General features: G+C 44.1%; 1 protein-coding gene across 1 annotated transcript in view; it reads left to right on the top strand.

Moving 5' to 3' along the window:
- Window positions 1-13,949, top strand: part of Cfap70 (cilia and flagella associated protein 70) — a 54,541-nt gene that overhangs the window by 15,430 nt on the left and 25,162 nt on the right. The window contains exons 6-11 of the mRNA XM_041638909.1: window positions 5-99; window positions 3,455-3,554; window positions 5,007-5,141; window positions 8,432-8,599; window positions 8,738-8,818; window positions 11,313-11,404. Of these exons, the coding sequence (XP_041494843.1) occupies window positions 5-99; window positions 3,455-3,554; window positions 5,007-5,141; window positions 8,432-8,599; window positions 8,738-8,818; window positions 11,313-11,404 (671 nt within the window). The remainder of the gene's footprint in view (window positions 1-4; window positions 100-3,454; window positions 3,555-5,006; window positions 5,142-8,431; window positions 8,600-8,737; window positions 8,819-11,312; window positions 11,405-13,949) is intronic.

Raw genomic sequence — 13,949 nt, 5'->3', positions numbered from 1 at the left:
ATAGGACAAGGAATTTAGGAATCAAGCAGAATGCATCAAGAAGAGGATCGTCTGGGACTTGGAGAGTCGCTGTTACCTTGACCCTTCTGCTGTTGCAAGGTGGGAACGAAAAATGCACACCTAACCAGCCAGGCCTGCAGGCTGGGTACTGTCCCTCCTCCCCCACAAGGTAGGGTTTCTCTGGTTACCTCTGGTTGTCCTGGAACTCGCACTGTAGACCAGGCTTGAGATCACAGAGATTCACCTGCCTCTGCCTCCTGAGTGCTGGGATTAAAGGCGTGTGCCACCACTGTCAGGCTAGTTTTGGCTTATTTAAATACAGCATAATCTGCTGAAAACTATTCTTGTAATGATTAACTCAATCCTGTGTACACAACAAAACATGGCTAGATCTACTGGAGGAACAAAGTAAGCTTAACACAGAGCAGAGGTGACTACATTGAAACTCTTTGTAAAGTCCATGTGACACCTGCCGCAAAGATGGGATCTACAGATTTACTGAGAAAAACAGGTTTATGAGATGGATCTGGAAGAAGGTTCCAAGCTGACTCCGGCTGCTCAGATTATGCAAAGGCCACCAGGCTAGAAAAAAAATGTCCCTATAGCCTTCTGGTGGAAAGGGGTTTTGCATTCTTTTTTTTTGGGACTAGGGCAGATCTGTGAGCACCAAGACCAGAGAGCTGACCAGGAGAAGGGAGTATTGTCTGCTCTTGTAGAGGACCAGGCTTTGATTCCTAGTATCCACACGGCAGCTCATACCCATCAACGCCCACGTGGGTTTGTTTGTTGTATATTGTCATCTATTCTCACCCACCACTAAGCCACAACATTTGGTGCTGTTGACTTGGATGGGAACCGAGGTTGCAGTCTTTCCTCACCAGACAGGGCTCCTTTTGCTGGATAATTGTACTGACTACATGATAAATTTTGGCTGGAGATGAGATTAGTGAACATGACAGTCATGACAGTGGGGCATGACACTCAGGACAGTAGAAACTTGAGAAGCCCAAGACCCGCCACTTGTCCAGTGGTCCATGACTGGGGATGATTTGACCCCACAGACATCACTGGGTGGCTTATTATCAGCCACCATATTTCAAATTCATATCTTTCTAATTTTGTGAAGTCCCACTTCATCACATATATGTGGGTCAGAGGAAAACTTTTTGGGATCTATTTTCTTCCACCATGAGCGTCCCACTGAGTCACTGACCCTTTTTAATCTTGTATTTGTATCTGGGCATTAGGTTTGGGGAAATAGGAAGTCAGGACTAGGGTTTTTAGTGTAAGGTTTGGTCTTGATCTGTTTAGGAGCTGGATATGGTGAACATTTGTCATAGCTGTGCCCCTGGTTTCTGGCTCATTTCTCCTACCTTGTCTTCTCTGGGCTGTCTTAAGAGCCCTAGAAAGACGGAACTCGGTTCTGCTGCTTTCTCTGCTGAAACTTGCTTCTCTTGAGTGCCATCGGCTGCTGCCAGGCTTCTGCTGGAGGGGTGGGAATGAGTTCTCACTGTGTTGTAGGTTCAGGCTGTTGTTCTCAGAAGGAGTTCGTAGTCCTTTTCTCCTACCTTTCAACCCGTTGTGAGAGACAGAGTCTGGACATTGGTGGAGTTGTCTAGCCAACTTTACTCTCAGAACACATAGGGCTCTGGTAGTGGCCCTTAAAGATAGGACCTTTCGGGCTGGAAAGAGGTTAAGAGCTGACAGCTCTTCCCGAGGTCCTGAGTTCAATTTCCAGCAACCACATGGTGGCTCACAACCATCTGTAATAAGACCTGGTGCCCTTTTATGGCCTGAAGGAAGAATATAGGCAGAACACTGCATACATAATAAATAATAAATCTTTTCTTTTAAATAATAAATCTTAAAACAAACAAACAAACAAACAAACAAACAGGATTTCTCTGTGCATCCCTGGCTGTCTTGGAACTCACTCTGTAGACCAGGCTGGCCTCAAACTCAAAGAGATCTGCATGCCTTTGCCACCACCATCCAACTTATTAAAAAAAAAAAAAAACAAGTTTGTGCATGCCTTTAATCCCACCCGGCACTGGTGAGACAGAGATAGGACTCACTCTGTGAGTTTGAGACGAGCCTGGTATACGTAGCCAGGGCTATATAATCAAGACCCTTTCTCAAAAATAAAATAACTCTGTTAGGAATTTTTCCTAACGCGAGCTCTTTGCCAACGCAAAAATACCAAATCCTGGCATGCTGTCCAGACCAATACAACTCTCAGGCCTGGGAGCTAGGGGTTACACTTCCAACTTAACACCCCCCCACCCAAAAAACAACAACAACAACAACAAAAAACAAATAAAAATAAAAATGAATACTCAAGGATATTTCAAAACATTTGCTTCCCACCCATCCCTGAAGCTTTAAATTTCTCTTCTCTTTGGGGCCCTGCAGGGCTCCTGCAATTAACATCCATAAGAGGCAACCCTTACATCTGGGTTCCCTAGAATGTTTTCAATTTTTAGTCTCCAGTAATTTGTCAAAATTGCTATTTAGGTTTTTTCCTGGTTACTGTGCTGGCTTTGGCTGTCTACAAGAGCTAGTTCCAGGACAGTTCCAAAGCTATAGAGAAACTCTGTCTCCAAAAAGCAAGCAAACAAAAAACAGCAACAACAAAAAGCAGAAAACTTAGAAAGTATTGGGAGGGCATTCCAGTGACTGACATGCTGAAACTCACCTGCGTTTATTTTTCCACAGCTTTTATACCCTACATAAATGGGGAGGGGGGAGATGGTAACAGAAGACTTTATTAACAAGGATACAAAGGATACGCAGTCCATGGCTTTATCACTGAGACATGAAATCATTAGCATCCTGTTGTCTGAGCAGCGAAGGTGCTCGAGGTCACTATTCTGAAGACTGTCCTTAAAGAAGGAGCAGAGGTGCATCTGCGTATCCTGACCACCTGTCAGGATGGCATGGACTCCTGACCACTTGTCAGGATAGCAAGGACTTACCACAATGAGCTAACTTAATTTCAAAAGAACCAAGCTCCAAACTCACAGACAAGGTGGAAGTGAGCCTGCATTTTCCAGCCTCCACATTGGGCCATAGTACTGAGACTGTCGCAAAAACCAATTAAGAATCACCTGCCTAATAAGACAGTCATTCTCCTCCCTCGCCCTCGCCCTCTCCCTCCTTCCCTCCCTCCTTCTCTCTCTCTCTCTCTCTCTCTCTCTCTCTCTCTCTCTCTCTCTCTTACACACACACACACACACGCACGCACGCACGCACGCACGCACGCACACACACACATCCCACATGTATTTCATTACTTTCTGGATGATAGACTTTATACTTAGGACTAAGCAAGGACTCTGCTATTGAGTCATACCCAAGCTCCTTGTCCTCATTATTTTCTACAGAAGATTTCTTGTTAAGCCCTAACAGCCAGTGTTTGCAGTGTGGTGCTGACGGGCTGGTTTTGCATTTGCAGTTTCCAGAAGCGAATCGCTGATTGCCGGCTCTGGCCTGTGGAGATCACAAGAGTGCCTTTGGTTACTGTACCTAAAGGGAAACCGGGCAAACTTGAGAAGGTAAACATGTACCAAAGTAAAACTGGTATGGAGGCTTCTGTCCATGACTCCCAGCAACCGGGAAACTGAGACAAGGCTCATTTGTGCTCCAGAGCTGGAGAACAGCCTAGGCAACAGAGACAGCCTTCATCTCAGTTTTCAAAATTAGAAGTGACCAATCAAATTAAATGTGTTACTCTTTGTCTAATCTGATTTTATGCAACTGTTTTTCCTAATGCAACCAGTCTGTGGTTCTTTACCTTGGACTTTCTTGGTGTGTTCCAGGAAAACCTGGATGATTGACCGCTGAAGTTCCTTGCTGCTCACAAATACTTGTTCAAGCCTTATTTTCAGATACTTATTTCCCCTTGACCCTTTGCTATGTTCTTACCAGAGGTACCATAAAAAAATAGTCATTTTTATCTAGGTCAAAATGAGTAATCCATTCAGTCTAGTAAATTTAGACTTACCTACAGAATGTTCTAGACTCGTGGATAAGCTACAGTGCTGGGAAGACATAGCTTTGTGGGCATGCTCTCTGTCATTTTCCTGTATGTGTCTCGTCTTTATTCCTTGTGTGTAAATTTTGTGAGGGTGGGCTCATACTGCTTATGGCCTGCACTGAACCTAGCATGACACACAGATTGTAACAGGCACCTAATAAACATCTAAGTTATTTGATTTGGTTTTGATAAAGGCTTTTTTGTATAACAAAAATGTTACCACCACAGTGAGCAAAAGGGAGCCTTATGGTACTACTGGTAGGAACGGAAAGTAGTCCAACCTCAATGAATTCAGTGTGGAGGTTCCTCGAAAACTAAAGATAGATCTAGCATCTGTTGTAGCTGTGCGGCTTCTGAGTATTTGCCCAAATGACTGCCAGCCAGCACAGAGATATGGCGCATCACTGTTCACAACAGCAGTTAGGAAGCCAACCCAGGCCCTCAACCACAGAGGAGTGGCTTTGAAAACGTGGTTTTAAATACATGATGAAATTTTTTCAGCCATAAAGAATAAAGTAATGTCAGCTGGGCGGTGGTGGCTCATGCCTTTAATCCCAAAGGAACTAAGGGGAAGGGTGTGTGGAAGAGTGTGCTCAGTGCATATTCATACCCGACTAAACATGTCCTTGTGTAACACAGTGCCATCTACAAGGAATGTGTACAATGAAAACTGTTTTGTTTTGAGATAGGGTCTCTCTATATAACCCTGCCTGTCCTAGAACTCACTCTGTAGACCAGGCTGGCCTCAAACTCACAGAGATCCACCTGGCTCTGTCTCTTGAGTGCTGGGATTAAAGGCGTGCGCCACCACCACCCAACATCTTAGTGGAAATGAAGGCAGGTCCCAAGTGTCTATATGACTGAGCCAAGACCTACAACTGGTTACTTGGCAAAGCTTGTTCGTAGAGCAGCCTCCACACTGCCTGCCTCGCTGCGCTGTGCTCTGATGCCTCTGCTCCTGTCCCCTTAGACCGATGATGAAAATCAGCTTTCGTTTCATGGCGTGGCATACGTCAACATGGTCCCACTCTTGTATCCGGGGGTGAAGAGGATAAGGGGGGCTTTTCATGTTCATCCCTACCTGGACAGTACAGTCTTTGAAAAGGTAAGAATAAATGTAATAAAGGTGTCACCCTAATGTTTCCTCCATTTGTGTGCTGGTCACGGCTGTGCGGCTGACATCTAGAACCAGTCAGTATATGGCATTCAACACTGTGTCCTGGGAAGAGACCTCCTCTGCCTGTCTTTGGGTTTAATCAGCCACTTCTATAAGTCATTTTGGTGCTGAGTCAATTTAGTGTCTCCAGCTGGGTCTCCAGCCTCCCCATGCCCTGGTTGTTAACCGTGTTTGTAATAACAGACACAGTTTCTCATCTAAAGCTCAGGCTGTTCTTAAACTTACAACCTTCCTGCCTCTGCCTTCCAGGTGACAGGACACGCCAGCATACATTTTTATTTTTTGCAGTTTTAGATTCCTCCAAAATTTCAAGAGCTTGAACTTTGTCTTTTGAGATACAGTCTCACTGTGTAGTCCTGACTGTCCTGGAACTCACTCTGTAGACCATACTGGCCTTCCAACTTACGGAGATCTGCCTGACTCTGCCTCCCAAATGCTGGAATTTAAGATGTGTGCCACCATGGCAGGCCTGAACATGGATGTTTTTTATCTTACTATTTTTACTTGGGTTGGAAAATGACTCAGACAGTAGAGGCACTTGCAGGCAGGCTGACAACCTGAGTTTGATCCCCAGACCCCGCAAAATGGCAGGGAGTCACCTTCTCTTCAGAGTTGTCTGATGACCTCCACAACATACATACATACACACAAATAAAATTTAAGAAAATTTAAGGGGGCTGGAGAAATGGCTCAGTGGTTAAGAGCACTGACTGCTCTTCCAGAGGACCCGGGTTCAATTCCCAGCACCCACATGGCAGCTCACAACTGTCTGAAAGTCCAGTTCCAAGGGATCTGACACCTTCACACCAATGCACATAAAATAAAGATAAATAAATCATAAAAAAATTAAAAAAAAAGAAAATTTAAATTGTCTAGCGATGGTGGCGCATACCTTTAATCCCAGCACGTGGGAGGCAGAGGCAGGCGGATCTCTGTGAGTTCAAGTTCCAGGACAACTAGGGGCTTGTTACACAGAAAAACCCTGTCTCAAAAAAAATTAATTTTATTAGTTAAAACAGTCTTTAAATTTAAATATATTTGGTCATAATCTTGTCCTCCCCCAAGTCCTTCCAGATCTTCTCCCTGTCCCTACCCACCCAACTTTGTTTTTTTTTCTCAAAAATACAAAAGCCCAACTATAACAATAGAACCCCCAAAACCAATAAAACAAAACAAAAAACACCCAAACAGGAAAATCAAACAAAACCACCAAACTGCTGTCAAATGCTGTCAAATAAAAGTACACAAAAAATTGTGGAGTCCGTTATGTTGCCAGCTACTTCTGGACATTGAGGCCTGCCCTGGAGTGAGTGATATTCCCAGTGTCACTCCATGGGAGAAAACTAATTTTTCCTCTCCCAGCAGCTATAAATGACAGCTATAAATAACTTTTATTTACCCTTGTGGCTAGGTTGTCATTCATTCATTCATTTTATAAAGTATAATAAGATAAAGCAAAAACTATCACATCAAAGTTGGACAGGACAGACCAACAGAAGGAAAAGAGCCCAACAGAGCCCACAAGAATCAGAAACCCACTAGTTCACACACTCAAGAATCCCATTAAAACACTAAGCTGGAAGCCATGATATATATGCAGAGGATCTGGTGCAGACTGGTGCAGGCCTTCTCTATATGTGTTGTGGGTGTTGGCTTGGGGTTTTTGTGGGAGCAGCATATCCCTGACTCTTTTGCCTGCCCTTGGGACTCTTTTCCTCCTATTGGGTTGCCTTGTCCAGTCTCAATATGAGGGCTTTTGCCTTGTCTAATTGTATCTTGTTTTGTCCTGTTTGGCTGTTGTTTCTTGGAGGCCTGCTCTTTTCTCTTTTTAAAAAAATTTTTTATTGATATTTATTGAGCTCTACATTTTTCTCTGCTCCCCTCCCTGCTTCTCCCCTCCCCACTTCAGCCCTCCCCCAAGCTCCCCATGAGGCCTGCTCTTTTCTAAAGAGGGAATGGAGAGGGAGTGGATCAGGGAGAGGGAGGAGGTGTGTGGTGGGGGCAGTGGTAGGACTGGAGTGAAGGGAAACTGTGGTAGGGATGTATTGTATGAGAAAAACACCTGTCTTTAGAATGATTACATAATACATTGTTAAACTTTTCAGGGGTTACTTTCCCCTAGAAAACATGACAAACTTAACTGTGGTTTGAACCATACCAAGGTTTTATTGTGAACTTTAAACTTGCCTCATTCTTTCAATTATAAATTAATTAGTGAATAGCAATTAGACAAATATTGTCTCTTCTATATAAATGAGTTAATTACTGAAATAATTCAGAATCGTGTGTCAAAGATTAAAATTTTTCTGATAACAAGAATTATGATTCCAGGGACTGGAGAGATGGCTCAGAGGTTAAGAGCACTGGTTGCTATTCCACAGGTCCTAAGTTTAATTCCCAGCAACCACAATGGTGTAGGAGGTCCTTCTGTCTTTGTGTTGCTTTCATTGGTTAATAAAGAAACTGCTTTGGGCCCTTGATAAAGCAGAAGTTAGGTAGGTGGAGAAAATTAAATGGAATTCTGGGAGGAAGAAAGCAGAGTTAGAGAGGAATGCTGTGGACATGCCAGAGACAGACATGCTGAATCTTTCCTGTTAAGCCACTGATACGTGGCAATATACAGATTAATAGAAATGGGTTAAATCAGGATGTGAGAGTTAGCTAGAACTAATGGTCCAAGCAGTGATTTAATTAGTACAATTTCTGCCGGGCGGTGGTGGCGCAAGCCTTTAATCCCAGCACTCAGGAGGCAGAGGCAGGCGGATCTCTGGGAGTTCGAGGCCAGCCTGGTCTACAAGAGCTAGTTCCGGGACAGGCACCAAAGCTACAGAGAAACCCTGTCTCGAAAAAAAAAATTAGTACAATTTCTGTGTGGTTATTTTAGGGTTAAATTAGCCCAGATGAACAAGCAGCAGGCCCTACTCCAACACCAACCACATGGCGGCTCTGTAATGACATCTGGTGCCCTCTTCTGGCCTGCAGCAACACATGCAGGCAGAGCAGTATATCAACACCAAGTACAGCTGTGAGGTCTCCTCCTACCACTTTAAATAGCAGGGAAGCCACTGATTTTCTGTGGTTTTCTGTGTTCTACAAGTGAGGGATGTAATGAGGTTCTTCGGGTCTCTGTTCGGGATGCTGAAATGGTCTGGAGAAAATGACCCCTTTGGGTGGCCCCTTTACCTATGACTTGTTTTTGTTCCTTTCCTTTCTTTCAGACCAAATGTTTGTTCAGCTTATTCAGGGATACTGGGCACCATCTGGCTCACAATAACAAAGCAGGGGGTCTAAACTCCCCACTGTCGAAACCTGTTTCCAAGAATCTGAAAGAAGAGAAAGCAGTGAAAGACAAGGAGATAGAAGGCCGGGCTCGGCCCGGGGACTTGGTAGGCTCGTAGACTTTAAGTGGACGCTTGTATTAACTCCCATTCGGTGTATTGTATTGATGTGCTTTGCGTTTTAATGTCCCTGCTGCTATGAAGACCATGAAAGAGTCCAAGTTTTGATGTTTCTTTTTGTTTCAGCAAGCACCTAGCATAAAATCGCAGAGCTCAGATACTCCTCTGGAAGGCGAGACCCCTCTGAGCCACAATCTAGAAGGACAGGTAAGTGTACTCAGCATTTTTTTTTTTTTTGGTTTTTCGAGACAGGGTTTCTCTGTAGATACGGAACATGTCCTGGAACTAGCTCTTGTAGACCAGGCTGGCCTCGAACTCACAAAGATCCGCCTGTCTCTGCCTCCCGAGTGCTGGGATTAAAGGCATGCGCCACCACCGCCCAGCTTGTACTCAGCATTTTAGCAATGAAATTTCAGTTCACTTCACCAGACCTTCACTGAGCACGACAGCTTTAGAGGAAAATGTGGAAGGTGGGACATGAGTCACCTCGAGTAGCCTAGGACCCTGGGCAAGTTTGTTCACTAAGACCTTAAAGTAAGTTGGTACCGGATTGTGTTTAAGGTTTTTTCCAAAATTAAGTTTTATGTTTCATTAAGTCTACATGGAACACCAGGAGTCCGTCTGCCCTCAAGACCCCTGCTCTCCTGCCCCGATTGATCTTTTTAGCTGTGACTCAGAACGTTGGTGGGTGCTGTAACAGAAACAGTAGTGAAAGAAAGTTCTTGCTAGACTCAGAGGAGACGATGTTAGGATGGAATAGCCCCAGGGAAATCATTACAGAGAAGGTGAACCCAAACACAGTGATGACAGAGAGAGGCACTCCATGGTCAGAGAACAGCTTGAGTAAAGACACAGAGAAAAATTATATCAATGAATCCAGCGTATGATATAAGGGGATGAAAAGAGCAGCAGTTCTCAACCTGTGGGTTGTGACCCCCAAAGACCATCGGAAAACATAGATATTTGCAGTATGATTCATAACGGTAACAAAATTACAGTTGTGAGGTAGCAGTGAACATAATTGTATGGTTGGGGGTCCCCACAACCTGAGGAACTGTGTTAAAGGGCTGCAGCACTAGGAAGGTTGAGAACCGCTGTAGAGAGAAGTGGAGGTAGGGAAAGACAGAGTCTGCAGAACCTGAACGCCTTGCCGTGCTGCTTAGCTTCATTCTGCAGGGGACTCGTGAGCTCCGTCTTGCCACTTTCTGAGCTGGGCATTGGATACAAGACCTAAAGAGAGCTCAGTAAGCCCTCTTCATTATCTGTGACAAAGGCATCACAGACATTAGAACTGTGAAGGATGGTGAATTAGAAAGTGCGTTGCTAGCCAGACTATTACTTTTACTACTGCTGCTTCTGCTGCTGCTAGTTCTTCCTCCTCCATCTCCTCCTCCTCCTTCTTTTCTCTGGTTTTTCAAGAGAGGGTTTCTCTGCATAGCCCTGGCTGTTCTGAAACTCATTCTGTAGACCAGGCTGGTCTTAAACACACAGAGATCCGCCTGCTTCTGCCTCCTGAGTGCTGGAATTAAAGGCATACCCCAGACTTCTTGTCCAGGTTTCATACAGAAGGCTGGGTGGGGCCGTGTGGGTCTTTCTTACCCCAGACTTCTTGTCCAGGTTTCATACAGAAGGCTGGGTGGGGCCGTGTGGGTCTTTCTTACCCCAGACTTCTTGTCCAGGTTTCATACAGAAGGCTGGGTGGGGCCGTGTGGGTCTTTCTTACCGTACACTTGTGCACTGGTGACAGTTGGATTTGGGAAAGGAGTCAAAGCAAAGGAAGTCAGCGACCTACAGGGGCCAGGTTTTGAGCTTGGGAAATTTGTGGGGACAGGGAGATTGATGAAGAAATGTCAAAGGCAGCTCAGGTTTCAGGTGTTGCTTTGTAGAAGGTTGTCATCATTAAGAGAAGCTTCAAAAAGAAACATGGATACATCAGAGGGCTGTATTTAGGATGCTGGCAAAAATAAGTCTGGGTAGATGCATTCAGCAGTCAGAGTTGTGGGTGGTTAAGACTAGGAAGATATAAGGAGTTGAAGACAAAGCTTAAACATGAGAGGGCTGCTGGAAGAAAGAGTGGCATGCATTTAAAAGAGCTCCAGACAAACGTGAAGGAGTTGGCCAGGCATGGTGGTAGATGTCTTTAATACGAACACTGGAGAGTCAGGAGGTTTCTGTGAGTTCCGGGCCATGGTCCACACAGAGAGTGCCAGGCCAACCAGGGCTACATAGTGAAATTTTGTCTCAAAAAGAAAATAAGGAGCTGGAAGGCGGTGCACACACATTTAATCCCAGCACTTGGGAGGCAGAGACAGGTGGATCTCTGTGAGTTCCAGACCAGCTTGGTCTACAGAGTAGTTCCAGGATAGGCACCAAAGCTACAGAGAAATCCTGTCTCTCAAAAAACCAAGAGAGAGAGAGAGAGAGAGAGAGAGAGAGAGAGAGAGAGAGAGATAAAGGTTAAAAATTTTAAAAGGTTCAGTAGGATCCACTGGAGTGGAAATTTCCAAGAACAGACAGGAAAACACTTTCTTCCATGAGTTAACCCCTATTGCTACATTCCTGTCAAATTATTATCCCCTGTAAAACATTAGAGCCATGGAGACCACACTTCATATGCAGTTCATTAAGTAGTTCCTAATATTACTAAGAGTGATTCATTACTGTCTATTTATGAGATTTACCAATAACAATGTCTTTGCAGCAATATTTGGAAGCGGGGACATACATTGTCCTGGAGATTCAGCTGGACAAAGCCTTGGTTCCAAAGCGGATGCCAGAAGAACTGGCCAGAAGGTGTGGGGCACCTACTGCATTTGTTAGTTTAGGAGTGAAGAAGTTTGTCCCAACAAATGTATTTCCCTTGTCCTAAGCAACAGTGGTTTTGTTTTTTGTTTTTTACAGATAGAGTTTGTTCTACTATTGTTTCCTCATTGCAAGGCGTCATTAAATTTTTTTAGTTGACATGAGCAAGAAAGTATAAAACACTCAGATTCCTACTGTTTTGTTGTAGTATTTTCCCACCGTGAGTTGCTTTAAAGCCATATGCTACAAACACATGCACATGTAGTGCATGTACATTAATTCTCGAAACCTGTTTTTACCCTCTATCATCACGCTTTGTTTATGCGTTATTATATTATGTATATTATATATAAAATATGTTACTATTTTTTGTTTGTTTGTTTTTTCGAGAAAGGGTTTCTCTGTGTAGCCCTAGCTGTCCAGAACTTGATCTGTAGACCAACCAGACTGGCCTTGAACTCACAGAGCTCTGCAGTGTGAGTCTACGAGTCTGGGCGAGGTTCAAAGTGGGGTGAACACGCACTGATACAGGACAGGTTAGATGCCACTGCAGTGGTTCTGACCAACAGCAAGCCGCCTGCTCTGCTCCTACCATCTGCCTCGCTCACCATGAGAGTGAGAGCGAGACACCCTGCCCTCAGTTTCCCAGGGGCAGACAAGACCACGCCCTAGAGCTTGCTGCTCCACTGCTCCAAGTCAGAGATCTGCCTGCCTCTGCCTCCTGAATGCTGTTTCTTTCTCTTTTTTAAAGATTTATATTTTATTATGTATATAGTGTTCTGCCTGCATGTGCCCCCTGCAGGCCAGAAGAGGGCACTGGATCTTATTACAGATGGTTGTGAGCCATCATGTGGGTGCTGGGAATTGAACTCAGGACCTCTGGAAGAGCAGTCAGTGCTCTTAACTGCTGAACCATCTCTCCAGTCCCAGAATATGTTACTATTTCATCAGCATTTTATCTCTGTATTTATCTTTCTTCATAGTAAGTCGGTTTTTCTCTTGTCAACTTATTATTTTATATGTACCAATATTTTGTCTGCATGCATGTATGTGCAGTGTGTGTGTGTGTATGTGCAGACTCTGTGTGTGTGTGTGTGTGTGTGTGTGTGTGTGTGTGTGTAGATGGAGGCCAGAAGAGGGCATCAGAATACCTGGAACTGAAGTTAAAGATGGTTGTGAGCCAATCTCAGTTCCAAATTTATTTATTCCTTTCTTTTCTTTCTTTCTTTCTTTCTTTCTTTCTTTCTTTCTTTCTTTCTCCCCAGACAAGGTTTCTCTGTAGCTTTGGAACCTGTCTTGGAACTAGTTCTTGTAGATCACACTGGTCTCAAACTCACAGAGATCTATCTGACCTTTCAAGTGGTGGGATTAAAGGTGTGTGCCACCACCTCCTGGCTCCATTTCTATTATTTTATATTTTACCACGAGGCTCGTGGTTTGTTACCCCTTGCTTCTTGGGCGGCTACATGGAGTCTCTCAGACTCTGCTCTCTTTCCTCCTCTATTTCTGCTTAATTTCTCGCCTTGCTATAGTCTTCCCTGCTACAGGCCAAAGCAGCAAAAAAAATTAATAATAATAAAACATATTCACACCATACAGAGAGGAATCCTACATCAGGCATGTGCTACCACCACCCAGCCTCTCTCTTTGTCTCTCCTCTCTCTCCTCCCCTCTCTTTTTCCCTTCCGTCCTTCTTTCTTTCTTTTTTTCTTTAATTATTTTCTATTTCATGTGTCTATCTGTCTGTGTGGTTGTTTTGAATTGTTTTGAGATAGGACCTATAGCCCTGGAACTTGCTATGTAAACCAGGTTGGCCTTGAATTCAGAGTTGCGTCCTCCTCTGCCTTCCAAGTACTGAGGTCAAAGTCAAGCACTCCTACTCTCAGCTTTTATCTGTAGGGTTTTAATTTGTGTGTGTGTGTGTGTGTGTGTGTGTGTGTGTGTGTGTGTGTGTGATTTAGGCTGGCCTAAATCAATTCTTCTAATCTTTTTTTTTTTTAAACCTTCCTTCCTTCCTTAAAACTTAGGAAATTTTTGCTCTCTTTTTCTCTGTCTGGAAGGAATACAATTAAGTTAATGCCTTGTGGGCTTTCTTCTGTGTTTGCTCTGTCTTAAAACTGAGTTTCATGTGTCCTGGGTTACGTAGCCAAGGGCAGCCCCTGACTTCTAATCCTGCTGTCTGCGCTTCCTCAATTGCAGGTGTGCACCACCAAACCTGGTTTTATGCAGTGCTGTTGATCAAACCTAGGGTTTTTTGTATACTAAGCAAACATTCTACCAACTGTGTTGCGTCCCCAGCCCCTTTCTTCTTTTTTTAATTTGCCTGTTTAGAATTAGAAATTCTCCTCTGGGAACTATATTCCCCACAGCCCATCAGTTTTGGAATGTTGAGCTCTTTTTTTTTTATTTGATTTTGCAGGTATGTATGTGTGTGTTTGTGCTGTGCACTGCTGTATGCACACATTGTATCAGTATACTCAGCCATGTGTGCATGTGTGCTGGGTGCACGGGTGTGTGTATGTATGGATGGATTTAT

Source organism: Microtus oregoni, unplaced genomic scaffold (assembly GCF_018167655.1).
Source record: "Microtus oregoni isolate MIOR12 unplaced genomic scaffold, Mior012 000056F_ref0000123, whole genome shotgun sequence".
Classification (NCBI taxonomy): Eukaryota; Metazoa; Chordata; class Mammalia; order Rodentia; family Cricetidae; genus Microtus; species Microtus oregoni.
The sequence above is the reverse complement of the archived record's forward strand: the minus strand, read 5'-3'. Positions and strand labels throughout refer to the sequence as shown.